The following is a 16,689-nucleotide window of genomic DNA, read 5'->3' as shown; positions in this document are numbered from 1 at the left end:
AATTTGAAACATTTTTTGCTGTTGTGATTCGCTAACTTCATATAAAGTTAGCGAAACATCGAATATTAAGAAAAATAAAAGAGCGGCAAAATTAATTTTTTCACAACTAATTAACGGCAAAAAAGCGGCAAATTTAGCACCAACTCGATTTGAATTTGAAACATTTTTTGCTGTTGTGATTCCTAACTTCATACGAAACATCGAATATTAAGAAAAATAAAAGAGCGACAAAATTAATTTTTTCACAACTAATTAACGGCAAAAAAGCGGCAAATTCCTATTGTGCTTGCCATAATATTTGCGAAAAGTGATTCGCTAACTTTATGAACATCTTGTTTCCGATACTTTAGATGCTGCAGTCCTTTGAAAGGTAGTGTTACATGAGGATGCTTAGAATAGCATGGAGTCAGAACAAAACTAATACGGAAATATTGCGAGAAATGGACAAAGAATACGAAATCACAAACACAATAAAAATAATGAGGGGGCAGCGATATGAACTGCTAAGATTGATAATACAGGGACAGATAAGAGGAGGAAAGAGTATAGGAAGAAGAAGAGTGTTTTGGTTGAAGAATTTAAGGGACTGGTTTAAATGCAGTATAGAATCTTTCAAAGCAGCGGTAGATAGAGTAAAGATGGTGATGATGATATTAAACATCCGACATCATTGGAAGACGGCACTTAAAGAAGAAGAATATAAGGAGCAGTTATTAGCAAAACTAGCAACCTGAATAAAACGGGAAATAGATAAAAAGATGGAAGACAACCGTAGATATGTATTTGTGACTATCGGGTCGTCAACAGTACGGTGCAGCCAAGTTATAACAGGTGAAAATTAACTTGGGAAAGGATCACTACAGGATTAATGTGACCATTTTGTGAGTATAATGTCAGAAGACTCTGAATTCCAGAGCTACAACTAAAAGGACCACAGAGGATGCTACAGCCACCTGAGGAAAGGATCGACAGTATGTTTTAATGCTAATTAATTCCAGTATTAATATAAACATGAAGAAATTATTGACAAAAATCACAATGAATATAAAAGAAAAGGGATATAAAGATAGAATACATCTTCTTAGTTTTGTCGATAATTTTTCCTTATCTATGTTAATAGTCCATTTACTCACGATCAAATATTGCAAAACCTGGAAAGTTTAAAGAACCGCTTGGAATCCATAGAACAGTAACTAAATATCAGCCCTGCATTTTAGATGCTTTTGCTTGTTTAAGAACTGAACAAATGAAGAACTGGAAAACATACTGGGAGAAGTACTGTAGCATATCAACAACAAAATACAGTTTGATACAACCGATTATTCCGAAAAAACCTTGGTCTAATAATTTCACCCTCCCTCGCAAATGTTATCCTGCACATTTATTTAAAATTATTATAAATTATTATATTTATATATTATATTTTGATTATATTATAAAATTATTATAAAAACGAAGTTGTATATAATATAGGTATAGTATTTATTAACATAGTATGTACATTAGCTGTAGTGAATAGAGTAGAATAAGTATGAAATTGTAATAGTATAATAACCATGTTTCATTAATTGACAAATTCTTTAATATATTTACTGTTGATTGAGACTGGCTGAATGACTATGGCCCAAGCCAAAAAAAAGCAACTTGTGAAACGGTGGCGATTAATTTCATTTGAGATGCTAATTAGGGGCCGATTTTCCTGATTTTTCTTTCACCAAAAAAAAAGACCAAATTTATTTTAAGGGTACCTGCTTATTTTTGATGCTATAAACTTTTCTAAACAACAAAAATAAAGGCTTTATTATACACATATCAGTCAATCCAACGGAATTTCAATTTTCAATGCACACAACCCTGCTTTCAGAAAAAAATGATCGAAATGGAAAGTGAACTGAAGATCAATTGGGACATACATCGTTGGAATCGCAGTTTATTAATAGATCGAAATAATCGAATTAAATCGAATAGTCGAAATAGAAGTATTGGGTTTTTGCTAATAAAAAATTAGCTGAGAATATCATATCAGTAAAAGAAGTCACCTCAAGAGACACTTGCAAAAGTACAATTAAACACCCGTTACTCCATAAAGATCATTTAGGTCTATGCATCAATATCGGGTCACATCTAAAAAGAAATCGAACAGTTTTATGAAAGATACTGCGGACTATCTATGGGCCTTGCAGAGAAGAGACAACAGGAGAATGGAGAAGACACAATGATAAACTCCAGACAATATATGGAGATGAAAACTTAGTACGCTACATTAAATCAAACAGAATACGATGGGCGGGTCACGTGCTAAGATCAAGTGACGAGAGACTTCTAAACGCCACATTCTGGGAAAGGCCCGATGGAAAAAGGTCAGTTGGTCGCCCAAGAAAGAGATGGAAGGACGCAGTAGTCAGTCATCTACGCAAAATGGGAGTACAGCAATGGGAAATAGCTGCTCAGGACCGACAACAACGAAGGGAAATAGTAAACGCGGCCAAGACTCACATAGAGTTGTAGAGCCAAGTGATGATTATGATACTTCTCGTATTACGCATTTTTTTGTATGTGGAATCTTATGAGACAAATGCCCTTCCGTTTCCAATACGATCACCAGTTTCTTTTTAAAATTTGAAATACATTTAAAATACTTAATGCTACACTAAACTCGGCTTTGGAAAGGTAAGATAGACGAAATTAGTATGCCATTTGAAACTAAGTAAAGAAAGCGTAGAATAGAAAAAAGGAAGGAAGAAGAGTAGAATAGAGCACCGGCTAAGTAAGATCGAGAAACAAGAGACCAAAAAGAAGGTGGGATTCGAGAGCCAGATAAAGGAATACAATTAAAACATATTTCTTTCTGAAATAATTTGGGCGTGAAAGAATGAGAGCCGGTAGAATAAACCAGAAAGTTAGATCAATAAAACCAGACAGAGATCCTGAACAAACTAGAATGAGGGCGCCAGTCTTACTCTTCAGCAAATTAACAAATTTGTGGATTAACTACTAAATTTCCTAATATAAAATTTACGTTGTTCCTCCTAAACCCAATACCCTGTGAAGTGAAACTGGCAAGAGATATGTAATAAACAAAATGAATTTTACTAAATTATTTATTACAATTTTCACAAATATACAATTTACAAAAGAAAATATACAATGTTGCAATATGGTACATATAGTTAGTAAATAATTGAAAATATAAATCCTATGGTTTGTTTCACGTTAAGAATAGAACATTACTCTTACGGAGATCAGTATTGCCAAACCTCTCGCGCACTGGTGAATACTCGACTGCCGATATACGATTCATTCTAGTCAGTACAGCGTGGCATCGGTGCGCGTCTATCGCTCATAGTGCGGCAGATTCGTGCAAATATTATAAGAATTGTGCATTTAATGATAGAAACATATAATTTGGACCACATATGCTACACATATAAAGGTCCAAAATTAGATAGGAGGCCATCTCAGATTTTGCCTTTTACAAAAATGGCGGGGATTCAAAATGGCGACTATACATATGTGACTAATAGCACGATAACTTTTGAACGAGACTTCAGATTTCAACCAAATTTAGTATATAGGTTCTTTTTTTATGTATAAGATCGAGGTCTTGAACCGGAAGAATCGGTTTGCCAGAAGTTGTGTTGTTCCTGGTTTTTATGTAAAAATATGTTTTTTTCAATTATTTCACCCTGTATGTATCAATTTTTCAAATAGTTAATACGGCCATTAAAAAGAGCGTAAAAATATTTTTTAGGAAATATTTTTAACTTTTCAGTTATGCTAATTACCATTTATTAAGTGCAAAACTTATATCTTCACATGTACCTATATGCGGCAGATTCGTGCAAATATAAGAATTATTGTGCATTTAATGGTAGAAGCATATAATTTGGACCACATATACTACACATATAGAGGTTAAAATTTAGATACGAGGCCATCTTAGTTTTTGTTTCTTTTACAAAAATGGCGAAAATTCAAAATGGCGACTATACATATGTGACTAATAGCACGATAACCTTTGAAAGAGATGTCACATTTCAGCCAAATTTGGTATATAGGTTGTTTTTTTGATGAATAATATCGAGGTCTTGAACCGGAAGAATCGGTTTACCAGAATTTGTGTTTTTACTGTTTTTTTTTATGTAAAAATATGTTGTTTCTTTTTCAATTCTTTCACCCTGTATATATTAATTTTTCAAAAAGGTGATACCGTTGAAAAGAGCGTAAAAATATTTTTTAGGAAATATTTTGAACTATTTAGTTATATTAATTACCATTTAATACATGCATAACGTATCTTTACATGTAGGTACCTATGTGCGGCAGATTTGTGCAAATAATAATATAAGAAATACTGTGCATTTAATGGTAGAAGCATATAATTTGGACCACACATACTACACATACAAAGATTCAAATTTAGATATGAGGCCATCTCAGATTTAGTCTTTTACAAAAATGGCGGGCATTCAAAATGAATCTGCCGCCCATAGGTACATGTGAATATACGTTATGCATTTATTAAATGGTAATTAACACAACTAAAAAGCTCAAAATATTTCCTAAAAAGTATATTTACACTCTTTTCAATGGCGTTATTACCTTTTTGAAAAATTTATATACACAGGGTGAAAGAATTGAAAAATAAACAACATATTAATACATAAAAAACAGTAAAAACACAAATTCTGGTAAACCGATTCTTCCGATTCAAGACCTCGATATCATTCATCAAAAAAAAGAACCTATATACCAAATTTGGTTGAAATCTGACGTTTCGTTCAAAAGTTATCGTGCTATCAGTCACATATGTATAGTCGCCATTTTGAATGCCCGCCATTTTTGTAAAAGGAACAAAAACTAAGATCGTATCTAACTTTGAACCTTTATATCTGTAGTATATGTGGTCCAAATTATATGCTTCTACCATTAAATGCGCAATAATTCTTATAATATTTGCACGACTCTGCCGCATGTGTGAAGATACGTTTTGCATTTATTAAATGTTAATTAACATAACTAAAAAGTTAAAAAGATTTCCTAAAAAATATTTTTACGCTGTTTTCAATGGTGGTATTAACGTTTTGAAAAATTAATACATACAGGGTGAAAGAATTGAACAAAAAACGGCATATTTTTACATAAAAACCAGGAAAAACACAACTTCTGGTAAACCGATTCTTCCGGTTCAAGACCTTCATCTTATACATCAAAAAAAGAACCTATATACCAAATTTGGTTGAAATCTGAAGTCTCGTTCAAAAGTTATCGTGCTATTAGTCACAATGTATAGGCGCCATTTTGAATCCCCGCCATTTTTGTAAAAGGCAAAATCTGAGATGGCGTCATATCCAAATTTAAACCTTTATATGTGCAGTATATGTGGTCCAAATTATATAGTTCTATCATTAAATGCACAATTGTTTCACATATCGGCTGCACTATCATAAGAAATGCATGGGGCTATCTCCGCAATGTTCTATTCTTAACGTGAAATGCACATTAGTAAGATTTGATGGTTTAAAAATATGATAACCTATCAATTTTTGTGTTTGTACTGTTTATTCAAAGTTAAATAGACCCAAAAATAAAATACTGTTCTTACGATGTCAGTTGGACCAGTATAAAAACAAAATTCGGCACCGATTGTCGGCACCGTTTGTAAAACATAGGCGGCGCAATAGAAATTAATGAGTAAACTTTTATTTTTAAATTATGGTTCAATATTTGTTAAACAGTAATAATGTTGTTAACTGTTCACATTTCTTTATGAAATTGACACCAAAGATAATTAAAAATACATAATACAAATGAAATTTAACGTGCTTATTAATTTGAGAACTAAAGAAATAAGATTACACTTTGAATATACACATAAAATACATGAAAACGAACAATTCCTCTTCCAGTCGAATTGTCTAATTCATGACTAATGAAAAGATCACTTTTACTACTGTATAGTATTTTTACTACAAAAGCGATATTACGTAGGTCAAAATTTTTGACGTAAGAGAACTGTCAAAACATTAGAATGTGACTCTTCATTATATCCATGTTTATAATAAACATGGCAATAATGAAAATTCACATTCTAATGTTTTGACAGTTCTCTTACGTCAAAAATTTTGAACTACGTAATATCGCTTTTGTAGTAAAAATACTATACATAGGACATATTTTTGACAAGTTGAAATATATCACTATCCGTGTGTTCAGAACTTGATTCGACACTTGTCGTGTTTATAACTACCACACCAATATTGGAAAAGAAGTGAAAGGCGCAATTTACACAACAGTTATCAGACCAATAATGACATAAATACGCGGCAGAAACACGACTTGATACAGAAAGGACAGAAAGAATGCTAGAAACAGCAGAGATGAAAATACTTTGAAAAATCGATGGGATATGGGAAGAGGTAGAAGTGCAGATATACGACAGATATGCAAGGTGGACAACATCAATAACTGGGTAAAAAGCAGAAGAGTATAATGGAACAACTACATGAGCCAAATGACAAAAAACAAAGTAGTAAGGACGGCGAGAGACGGTTCCCCAATAGGAAGACGATCAGTTAGGTCTGTATCCCGCGTATGAAAAAAAAAGTTGATTAATAGTAAGCTGAAAATTTGTTAATAGCTTAAACGGTGTCTAGTCGGATAAACTGTGATATATGAGAACACTGTAACAGGGGCAGTTTTAATTGTGGTTAAAAATTTGGAACGGTCAGACTTAAACTCTCCGAACAGAGATTAAACTCTCATGCAAAAATCAGACTGCTATTTATCAGCTGTCATAATTCCTGTCATTTGACATATTCTACATGTTCCACTCATTAAAACGCCCATTTGGTGATAAATAGTAGGCTGATTTTTGCATGAGAGTTTAATCTCTGTTCGGAGAGTTTAAGTCTGTTCTGTCGGACAAAATACATGTGCCGTTTTCGTGGTCTGGCCGTTCCAAATTTTTAACCTGTTCCACAATTAAAACTTCCCCTATTCCAGTGTTCCCATATATCAAAGTTTCTCCAACTACACACCCTTAAGCTATTAAAAAATTTTCAGCTTGCTATTAATCAACTTTTTTTTCATACGCGGGATCCAAAACTAAGTGGGAAGACCACGAAAACGATGGAATGACAACTTACTGGAGCCACATTGAAAAACAGACAGTCATGTCTACACAAGAAGAAGAAGAAGGAAAAGAAGAAGAGGACATTAATATTGGTGACAAAGCAAGATAATATTTTTATTTTACTTGAACTTGAGCTACACAATTTTTCCAAATGTCACTTTTGACTTGTAAGTATATATATTGTATTAAAACAGAAAATAGTGAAGAATTACCAAGAATGATGGAAGCACTAGATAGTGAATCGACAAAGATGGGACTGAACATCGCTTACAGTAAAACAAAAGCCATGACCAATCAACAAGGAGAACCAATAATTACAGTGGCACAAACAAGAATAAAGCAAGTAAAAGAGATATTCTAGGACAAATCACTAAATTAAATAAAAAAATCAGACCGAAGAAATAAAAAAAAATAATAAGATTGGCCTGGGCATCACTCGGAAAACTGTCCTTTATTCTAAAGAAAAAAAAAATACCCCCAATACCTAAAATCAAGAGTCTTCAATCAATGTACACTCCCTCTCCTCATATATGGCTCTTAGACATGGACACATACAAAGGAAAATATGGAAAAAATAAAAATATGAAACATGAAAAATTCGATTAATTACATTATCCAATCAGCGGACTGAGCAAATTGACGTCATTAAATCTCGCATAATATATGGGACATCCTGTATAAACAATACAGTTTCAGTATAATACAATACAATAAAATTTAAAATTGATCATTAAAAGTATATAATACTTACAAATGCAATTTAATGTGCTTATTCATTTTTTAAGTACTAAAGAAATGAGACAAAAAATGTATTATAAAAATAAAATAATTGTAAGTTATGACGACGACACTGTTTATTTAGTGTTTATATTGCTTGCCGCCTTTGAAACATGAGAAGGTATTTTGACCAGATAACGATATGATTTGAGCCTAAGCACTTCCGAAAAATTTGACAAATTACTCTTCAGTATTGCCCAATAAGATACGTTAGAAAGTAGTAAGCCACACCCGCGTCCATGTGGACTAATACAAGGAGTGATCAATTTTGAAGCAAGCAAATGTTTATATGGTTTATCTTTATTTCTATGCTCTTCGTAGAATTATTGACCGGACCCCAAAAATGCTTCTGGTCCAACTGACATCGTAAGAACAGTACGTGAATGTTTTAAATATATATTTTAAGCGATAGATTTAATACAGCGATAGAAAATCCGGGATAAAGTCTCCACCAAAGAATTTAGTTGGCTGATAATCAAATTAGCGATCACCACACCGTGATGAGACGAAGTTCAATGGAACGTGACCAAATATTCACGTACGATATGAGGAAACCATTCGATTTTCGGAAAAGTTTAACCATAGACCATTTATGGTAAGAAAGATGCAGAAAATCGCAGCATCCGAACATAAAGTAAACCTATTTACTTATGAAGAAACGGAAAGTTTCCATGTACGGCAAAGGAGGAGAAAAACCAAAAACCAAAAACCAAAACCCTGAAACAATAAAATCATGTTTAGGATTTAGAAAAACTAAAGTGACAATTTTGGCCGGTATAAAAAATAATCCATAATTACCTTGTACAATGGATCTTCTAACAGACGACTGCTCGCCACGACAGCAAAATGAAGACAGATATTTAGATATTAGTGGTCTTTCTAAATAACCAAATTGCCACTTTTACAAAAACTCAACTATGTGTAGAGGTGAGAACTGATATATTATTTTTGTAGAGGCTTTGTAACTGTTAAGGCGGATCCACATCAATAAAAATTTGTGTGCGTGTGGATTTTAAAATATCGAAAAAATATTTGCAACACAAATTTAAATCTGGTCAAGTATGTTTACGACGTAAATATTTATTTTGTGTGTTGTACCGCCGAATCCCCTTAGCGTCAAGTGAATAATCAAGTCCACATTAACATTGCTGTGCGGCGAAAATGTCTTTGAAGTCGACTGAAAAACCGACAGAACGCCGGATAACGTGTGTTATTCGTCACGAAAATATTTTTGCATAAATCCTTGCGGCGCACAGTCCACATCAACAAAAACTTCAACGCACATGAGCAAATTTGTGTCAAATACAACGTACAACATAAATTTTTATTGATGTGGATCCGGCTTAACATTAATTATTCTAAGATTATTATAGCTATTGTTTATTCAAAAATTTTGAATTCTGTTTATATTTCGAAATTTTTGTCGCTCAATCCGACCCTGTGTTTCGGAATTGATGCGATTCGAATCGACTGGCATTATTAAAATTTGAACACAATGCAAGGATTAGCTAAAAGAGCATACTAACCTTTAATTGTCGGATGAGATTTCTCAAACCAGAATACTTCTTTAGTAATCGATAAAGGTCATTCGTCATTTGAGTATTCTCGGCGTCTATCTGCGACGTTGTCATATCTAGAAATAAAAAGAAATATTGAACGCGAAAAAAAGTAATTATAGTATTATTAAATGAATACGATCTTACAAATAAATATTGGTTGAAGAAAAGTTCTTCATTATTGTGTATTGCGCTACAATCAAATCAAGATATCCTTAGTGAATTATATTATCCCAGCCCAATTCTATCTGACCTTGATGATTACAATTCATTGTTCCTGAATATCAAGATTGTAAAACTCTCATACAGTGATAATTTTCACATTAATATTAACTTATTAAACTCTATACTAGCAAGCTTTGAAGAATCTGTGGCTATATACATATACTGATGCTTCTAAGTCCGAGGATGGTGTAGGATGTGCTTTTTATATTCCCTCCAAAAATATTAATTATTCCTACAAACTAGATAACATATTTTCTATATTTAGTGCTGAAGTGCTGAAGTGCTATTGCAATCTACGAAGCTTTGACGTATGTAAGTCAGTCTACAATTGATTCTGCAATAATTATATCGGACTCCCTGTTTGTTTTAAACTCATTGGTTTTGACTAAGTACCCAAGCTACTCCTCCAATTATATCATATATGCAATCAAAAAACGCTTTTTGGAACTACATAAAGTTAATAAAAAGATTAATTTTGTTTGGGTTAAAGCACATATCGGTCTTGAACATAATGAGCATGTTGATATGCTGGCGAAAAAAAGTGTAAAAAATGGTTTGCCTAATAAACATCCTGTAAGTTTTTGTGATGCAGTCTCTTATATTAAAATGAAATACCCCACAATTTGGAATGAATGTTGGTTACATCATACTTATACCAACCCTTCTAGGTACTGTAGTATACAAAAGAAAATACCGAATAGAACGTGGTTCCAGCCATATAATTATTCAAGAAAACACATCACAACTATAATACGTCTTCGTTTTGGTCACACCTGTTATCCCACACACCTGCATAAAATTCGTGTTCTCGAAAATGATCGATGTCCAAATTGTGATAAAAAAGGTGATTTAGATCATATTTTTTTTGAATGCCAAAAATATAAGAATGAAACAGATCGATTTACTCAGCAGCTACATAGACTTAAGATAACAGCTCCGTTTAATATTCTTAGTATCTTAGCCAATGGACAAGAGAGTATGTATAATGCGTTGGTGATGTTTCTGTCAAGTACCAAAATAGTTTTGTAGTGTCAAGTATTAAAAGTATATGTGTGTTTGCGCCAATATGAATATATATTTCATTTATTTTAATTCGGGAATGTCTTGGCAACACAGTTCTAAGTAAGCATAATCTTCTGTCCTTTATGTTAAGTCAGTCAGTCGTTAACAGACATACGGTCGGAACGTATAGTACACTTTGACAATTTTAATTTGATTTTGTGTGTGTTTTCCGTGAGACAAATTGACGATACCAGACAACATATTTTCGGTAAGTTCCCTTCTTTTATCCCATCCTTCATTTTCCTTAATGCCACCGAAAATAGTGCTTCAACATTTAACAACACGAAGAAAATCTAAGAAAATCTCGGTAAGTTATTATTATTAATTTTTTTCCATTTGGTTTTCCTAAAAGCCAAAAAATAATTGGTCAATTTCGAGCTCGGATATTCAGCGTAGGTTTACAGTTTGCTTTGCTTAGTTTTGTATTATTAAATAATAATATTCTTATTTAGAAACAAATTGTTCGGTACAATTTAATGTCGGCACGTATCGGAAAAAAAAACTCTGTGATAACTTTTTGCTGATTTTGTATTTGTATCGTTTTTGTTTCTCGGAACAACTTGGGCTTCGGGCGTGAAAGAAGTTAGGTTTTTAAATATTTGCGGTGTTGTCAAACGTGAATATTTTTCGACTCAATCGGTTACGGAAAAATTCGGATGTATGAATAAAAATTATTTTGTAAACAAATACTAAATTTGATTCACGGTTCTAAACAAAATAAAGAGTTTGCATAATAACTGCCCGGAAGGCTTGTTTTTTAACAAATCTCTATAATTAATTAATTTTATTCAAAATTTATACTCAGACCTGGTTTGTTATATGCTACAGTTTTCTTAAAGTAGACTTTGTTTTTTTTCTGATTTTGCGGATTGATTTCAGTAACAATGACTACTTACGAAAGGCAATTTAAAATATTAACGGCTAAAAAAGAAACGCTTTATACAATCATTCAGACTTTATATGACTTATCGAAAAACTTAACTACGGATAACACCATTAAAAAATTCACAAACTTGTATCAGTCGATGGATTCGACAAGGACAGAAATTCTCAAAATTTTGGATGAAATCAACGCAGTCGGGTTTGACGTTGATGAAAACTATAAACCAGATTTTCAGGTGATGTCTGTTATTAACGAAATGTGTTGTGAAGCAAGGGCGGCTTATACAAAATTAAACCCAAGCACCAATATTGTAAATCCAACTTTACAGCAAAGTACACAACAACAGTGTAATGTACACAGTCTTTTGCCAAAAATCACTATTCCAGATTTCCACGGAGAACCAAAGGAATGGGAAACTTTTTATTCGATTTACAAACCATTGGTACACGATAATTTCTAGCTGACGGATGCAGATAAGGCTCGGCTTTTGGTTTCACATTTAAAGGGATCGGCCCTTAGTATTTGTGCGGGAATAGCTACTTCTGGGGATAATTATGACACGTTATGGAAAGCACTTTTAGAAAAATATCATAATAAAAGGTTGTTAGCAAACACTTATTTACAACAAATTTTTAATTTTAAATCCTTGCAATCGGAATCTGAAAAAAATCTAAACAGTTTTTTAGAAATCTTTGACGCCTCGGTTAATACCTTAAAAAAGTTGGATGTCCCGGATTTAACGGATTTTATTTTACTTTATCATGCACTCTCAAAACTGGACAGGGAAACGGTAAAATCTTTTGAAAATCACATGCGCGGAACGGTTATTCCTACTTACACGGATTTAATTAAATTTGTTAAGGATCAAACAAAAATTTTGCATAATAGTGACTCACAAGAGGCTAGCTCCGGTGGCTATCATAAAAATAAAAATTCGAAATCATTTTTTGTAAGCCAGCATGAGAATAAAAACAATAACAGAATGCCTTTTTGTGTTTTATGTAAAAAATCGTCACATTTTTTGGGTAGGTGTGATAAATTTAAGGCTATGAATCCTACACAAAGGTACGATTTGGTAAAAAATAATAATTTATGCTTTCTGTGTTTTTCCCAGTCACATGGTGTAAGACAGTGCTTAAAAAGACCGTGTGCCCAGTGTGCCAAGAATCATCATTTTCTTTTATGCGCAGGAAAACCGGAAATAAGGGGTGCGAAGGAAAATAATCAAAATAATCAACCAAATTCTGGTGTCGGTATTCCAGAAACGGGTTCCAATAACCACAATTCGGGTTCAGTTAATTGTGCGTTTCAAAATTCTAGTTTTTTGAGTAGAAATCAGGAAAAAACGGTTCTATTAGCAACGGTAACGGTATGTGTGTTAAATAGTCCTTTACAAAATGCAACGGCGCGGTTTATTTTGGACAACGGTAGTCAGTATAATCTTTTGACCACGGAATGTTGTAAAAAACTAGGTCTTAGATATACAAAAATTAATTCTTCGGTACAAGGTTTGGGACAAAACTCTCAGTCGGTAAGGGGAGTAACGGACATTATTATCGCTTCGCGTTTTGATCAGACTAAAAAATACGATGTTCAAGCTTTAGTTATTGATCATATTACAGATAAATTGCCAAAAACGAAATTAAATTTGCAAACTTTATCGGAATTTAAAAATTTACAATTAGCGGACGATAAGTTTTTTGAACCTAAATCAATCGATGGCATAATCGGTGCGCAGTTTTTTCCTATTCTTTTCGGCGGTAATCGGATTTTGAGTTCTTCAGGTTTAGGGGCGGCTTTAGAAACAAAGTTCGGGTATGTTATTATGGGTCAGGTGTATACGGAATATTCCACTCCCATAAATTTGCTCACTTTAAGGGAAGAAACATCGATTGAACAAATTTTGACAAAATTTTGGGAATTAGAGCAGGTTCCAAAACGGGAAATTCCGGATTTAGACGCTATAGAATGTGAAAATATTTATAAAACCACGGTTTCCAGGGATATATCGGGCCGGTTTACTGTTGCATTACCTTTTAAAAGTTCACCAAAAAATTTGGGAAATTCAAGGGTTTCGGCGGAAAATCGGTTAAAAACCTTGGAAAAACGGTTAACAAAATCGGACAGCTTGCGTGCGGATTACAATAAAATTATGCAGGATTTTTTGGATCAAGGATACTTAAAATTATTGGAAAAAGAAGATTGTGACTTATCCTATTATATTAGTCATCACCCTGTAATAAAATTAGAGAGTTTAAGTACACCTATACGTATCGTATTGGATGCATCTTGCCCTTCAGACAGTGATGTCTCCTTGAATGATTTATTGCATAGCGGGCCTAAACTGCAGGCGGACATATGCACTTTATTAATAAATTTTCGGCTTTTTCCAGTAGCATTGAGTTCGGATTTAAAAAAGATGTTTTTACAAATAAAATTAGTACAAGATCACTGGCGGTTTCAAAGAATATTATGGAGATTTGATCCAAACGAGGAAATAAAAACGTATGAATTTACGGTGGTTGCGTTCGGTTTAAGGTCGTCACCTTTTTTAGCGCTACGGACGGTTCAGCAATTGATAAATGAAGATGGCAAAGATTATCCTTTAGCTAAAAAATATATTTCTTCGGGGCTATATATGGATGATTTTTTAACGAGTGTTCCGGACGAAATTGAAGCTAAAGAATTATATAATCAATCGGTAAAGCTCTTCAAAGGTGGTTGTTTTGACTTAGTTAAATGGTCGACTAATTTGGACAATTTGTTATCAGAAATTCCGCTGGAAAAACGTTTACAAAATTCGGTTACATTTAAATCGGAGACTAAAGTTTTAGGGATGCAATGGGATCCGCAGAGGGATGTTTTGAACTATAGGTTAACCACCCCCGATAAAAATTGTACAAAACGTAAGATTTTATCTCTTACTGCAAAATGTTATGATCCTATTGGTCTGATTGCTCCATTTATTTTGCATTTAAAGTTAATGATCAGGGAGTTATGGCAACTAAAATTGGGTTGGGATGACTCACCCCGGATACGATTAAAAAATCATGGGAAAAGGTATGCAATGAATGGCAAGATTTTTCAAAATTTGAGGTCCCTAGACATGTAGGAGCCATGAGGGATGTTCCGATTAGGATTTTGGGGTTGCGGATGCAAGTCAAGACGGTTACGGTGGGGTAGTTTATTTAAGGGTTGTAAATTCTAGCGGTGAAGTGAGTGTGAGACTGGTTGCTGCAAAATCGAGATGTGCACCTTTAAAAAAGACCATGACCATTCCGAAGCTAGAATTATGCGCGGCTTTGTTGTTATCATCTTTGCTGAAATTAATATTTGAAAATTATAGCAAACTTACTCATATTTCACAACTAGTTGCGTATTCTGATTCGACCACGGTGGTGAGTTGGTTAACTTCGGCAAATACCAAAGATATTTTTGTAGCTAATCGAGTGCAGCAAATTAAAGAAAACCTTCCTAATATTTCATGGCAACATATTGAAGGTAAAAATAATCCCGCGGACTGCTTGTCAAGAGGGTTGACACCCTCACAATTAATAAATCATGAACTTTGGTTACAAGGTCCTAGTTGGATAAAATTACGGGAATCGGACTGGCCTTCTTCAATATTAGAATGGGATATTTCGGAGGTTAAGGTTTTGGTTATTGAGGAGGAGAAGCAGGGTGAAAAAATTCATCCCTTACTTGAATTGGTTGAACGTCATTCTAGCTGGCATAAAATTTTACGGATTACGGTTCGGGTTTTAATGTTGTTAAAATTAATTCCTGTGCAAAAATTAATTACGGCTACTGCGCTAAGAACAGCAGAATGTTATTTAATTCAGTTAATTCAGTTAAAACATTTTGAAACTGAAATAAAAATGATAAAAGAAAACAAACAATGTAAAACACAGCTTAAGAAATTACGGCCATTTTTACAAGACGGTTTACTTATGGTGGGGGGACGACTTAATAATTCATCCCTTAGTTTTTCGGGAAAACATCCACTAATTTTACCGGGAAAAGAAACGTTAGTTGAACGGATTGTTGATTTTTATCATATAATTTATATGCATACGGGGGCATATTTGCTTGAAGCTTTATTGCGTCAAAAGTATTGGATTGTTGGGGCAAGAAATCTTATAAGAAATCGGGTTTTTAAATGCAATCGTTGTTTTAGAAATAAACCGAAAATTTTGACACCGCTCAGGGCAGATTTACCGGTATCGAGGGTTACTGCTACTAAACCCTTTTTACACGTAGGGGTTGACTATTTTGGGCCAATAAATATTACATTAGGTAAAAAACGTAATGCGGCGGTTCATAAATCGTATTGTTTATTAGCGGTTTGTTTAAGCACAAAAGCGGTTCATTTAGAATTGGTGAGTTCTTTAAGCACACCACATTTTATGCAAGCATTTAAAAGACTTTTAGCAAGAAGGGGCCCATGCAAGGTTTTGTATTCTGATCAGGGATCATCTTTTGTTTGTGCGAAAACGGTTTTAAGTGAAATTAATCGGTTTGCTAGTTCGGAAGAATATCAAAATGCACTGTTATGTGAATTAAATTTGAACGGTGTGGAATGGAAATTTATAAGTCCACAAAGTCCGAATCACGGGGGTCTTTGGGAAAGTAATGTAAAGAGCGCTAAGTCGCATCTCTATAAGGTCATAGGGGATCAGTTGTTAACATATGAAGAGTTAAATACTCTATTAATTCAAATAGAGGCAATCTTAAATTCGAGACCTCTTTGTCGTCGACCAACTGATTCATCTCAAATATCGGTATTAACTCCATCACATTTTTTAAATTTAACACCGTTAGGAAGTTTGCCGGCCGACGATTTAACAGATTTAAATATAAACCGGTTAGATAGGTTCCAGTTAATCGATCGAATGGTGCAAGATTTCTGGAAAAGGTGGCGTTTGGAATATTTGACTACCTTACAAACTAGAGAAAAATGGAATATAGATTTGCCTAATGTTAAAATCGGAACGGTTGTTATTTTAAAGGTAGACAATGTACCTACACTTTGTTGGCCATTGGCCATTGTT

At 33.5% G+C, this 16,689-nt stretch overlaps 1 protein-coding gene across 1 annotated transcript in view; it reads right to left on the bottom strand.

The window, feature by feature from the left end:
- The window catches only part of LOC126885498 (uncharacterized), a 181,462-nt gene that overhangs the window by 21,325 nt on the left and 143,448 nt on the right, over positions 1-16,689 (bottom strand). The window contains exon 4 of the mRNA XM_050652077.1: positions 9,439-9,545. Within this exon, the coding sequence (XP_050508034.1) occupies positions 9,439-9,545 (107 nt within the window). The remainder of the gene's footprint in view (positions 1-9,438; positions 9,546-16,689) is intronic.

The sequence above is a fragment of the Diabrotica virgifera genome, chromosome 5 (genome assembly GCF_917563875.1).
Source record: "Diabrotica virgifera virgifera chromosome 5, PGI_DIABVI_V3a".
NCBI classification, from domain to species: Eukaryota; Metazoa; Arthropoda; class Insecta; order Coleoptera; family Chrysomelidae; genus Diabrotica; species Diabrotica virgifera.
Note: the sequence above shows the minus strand (reverse complement) of the source record. Positions and strands in the feature narration are given on the sequence as shown.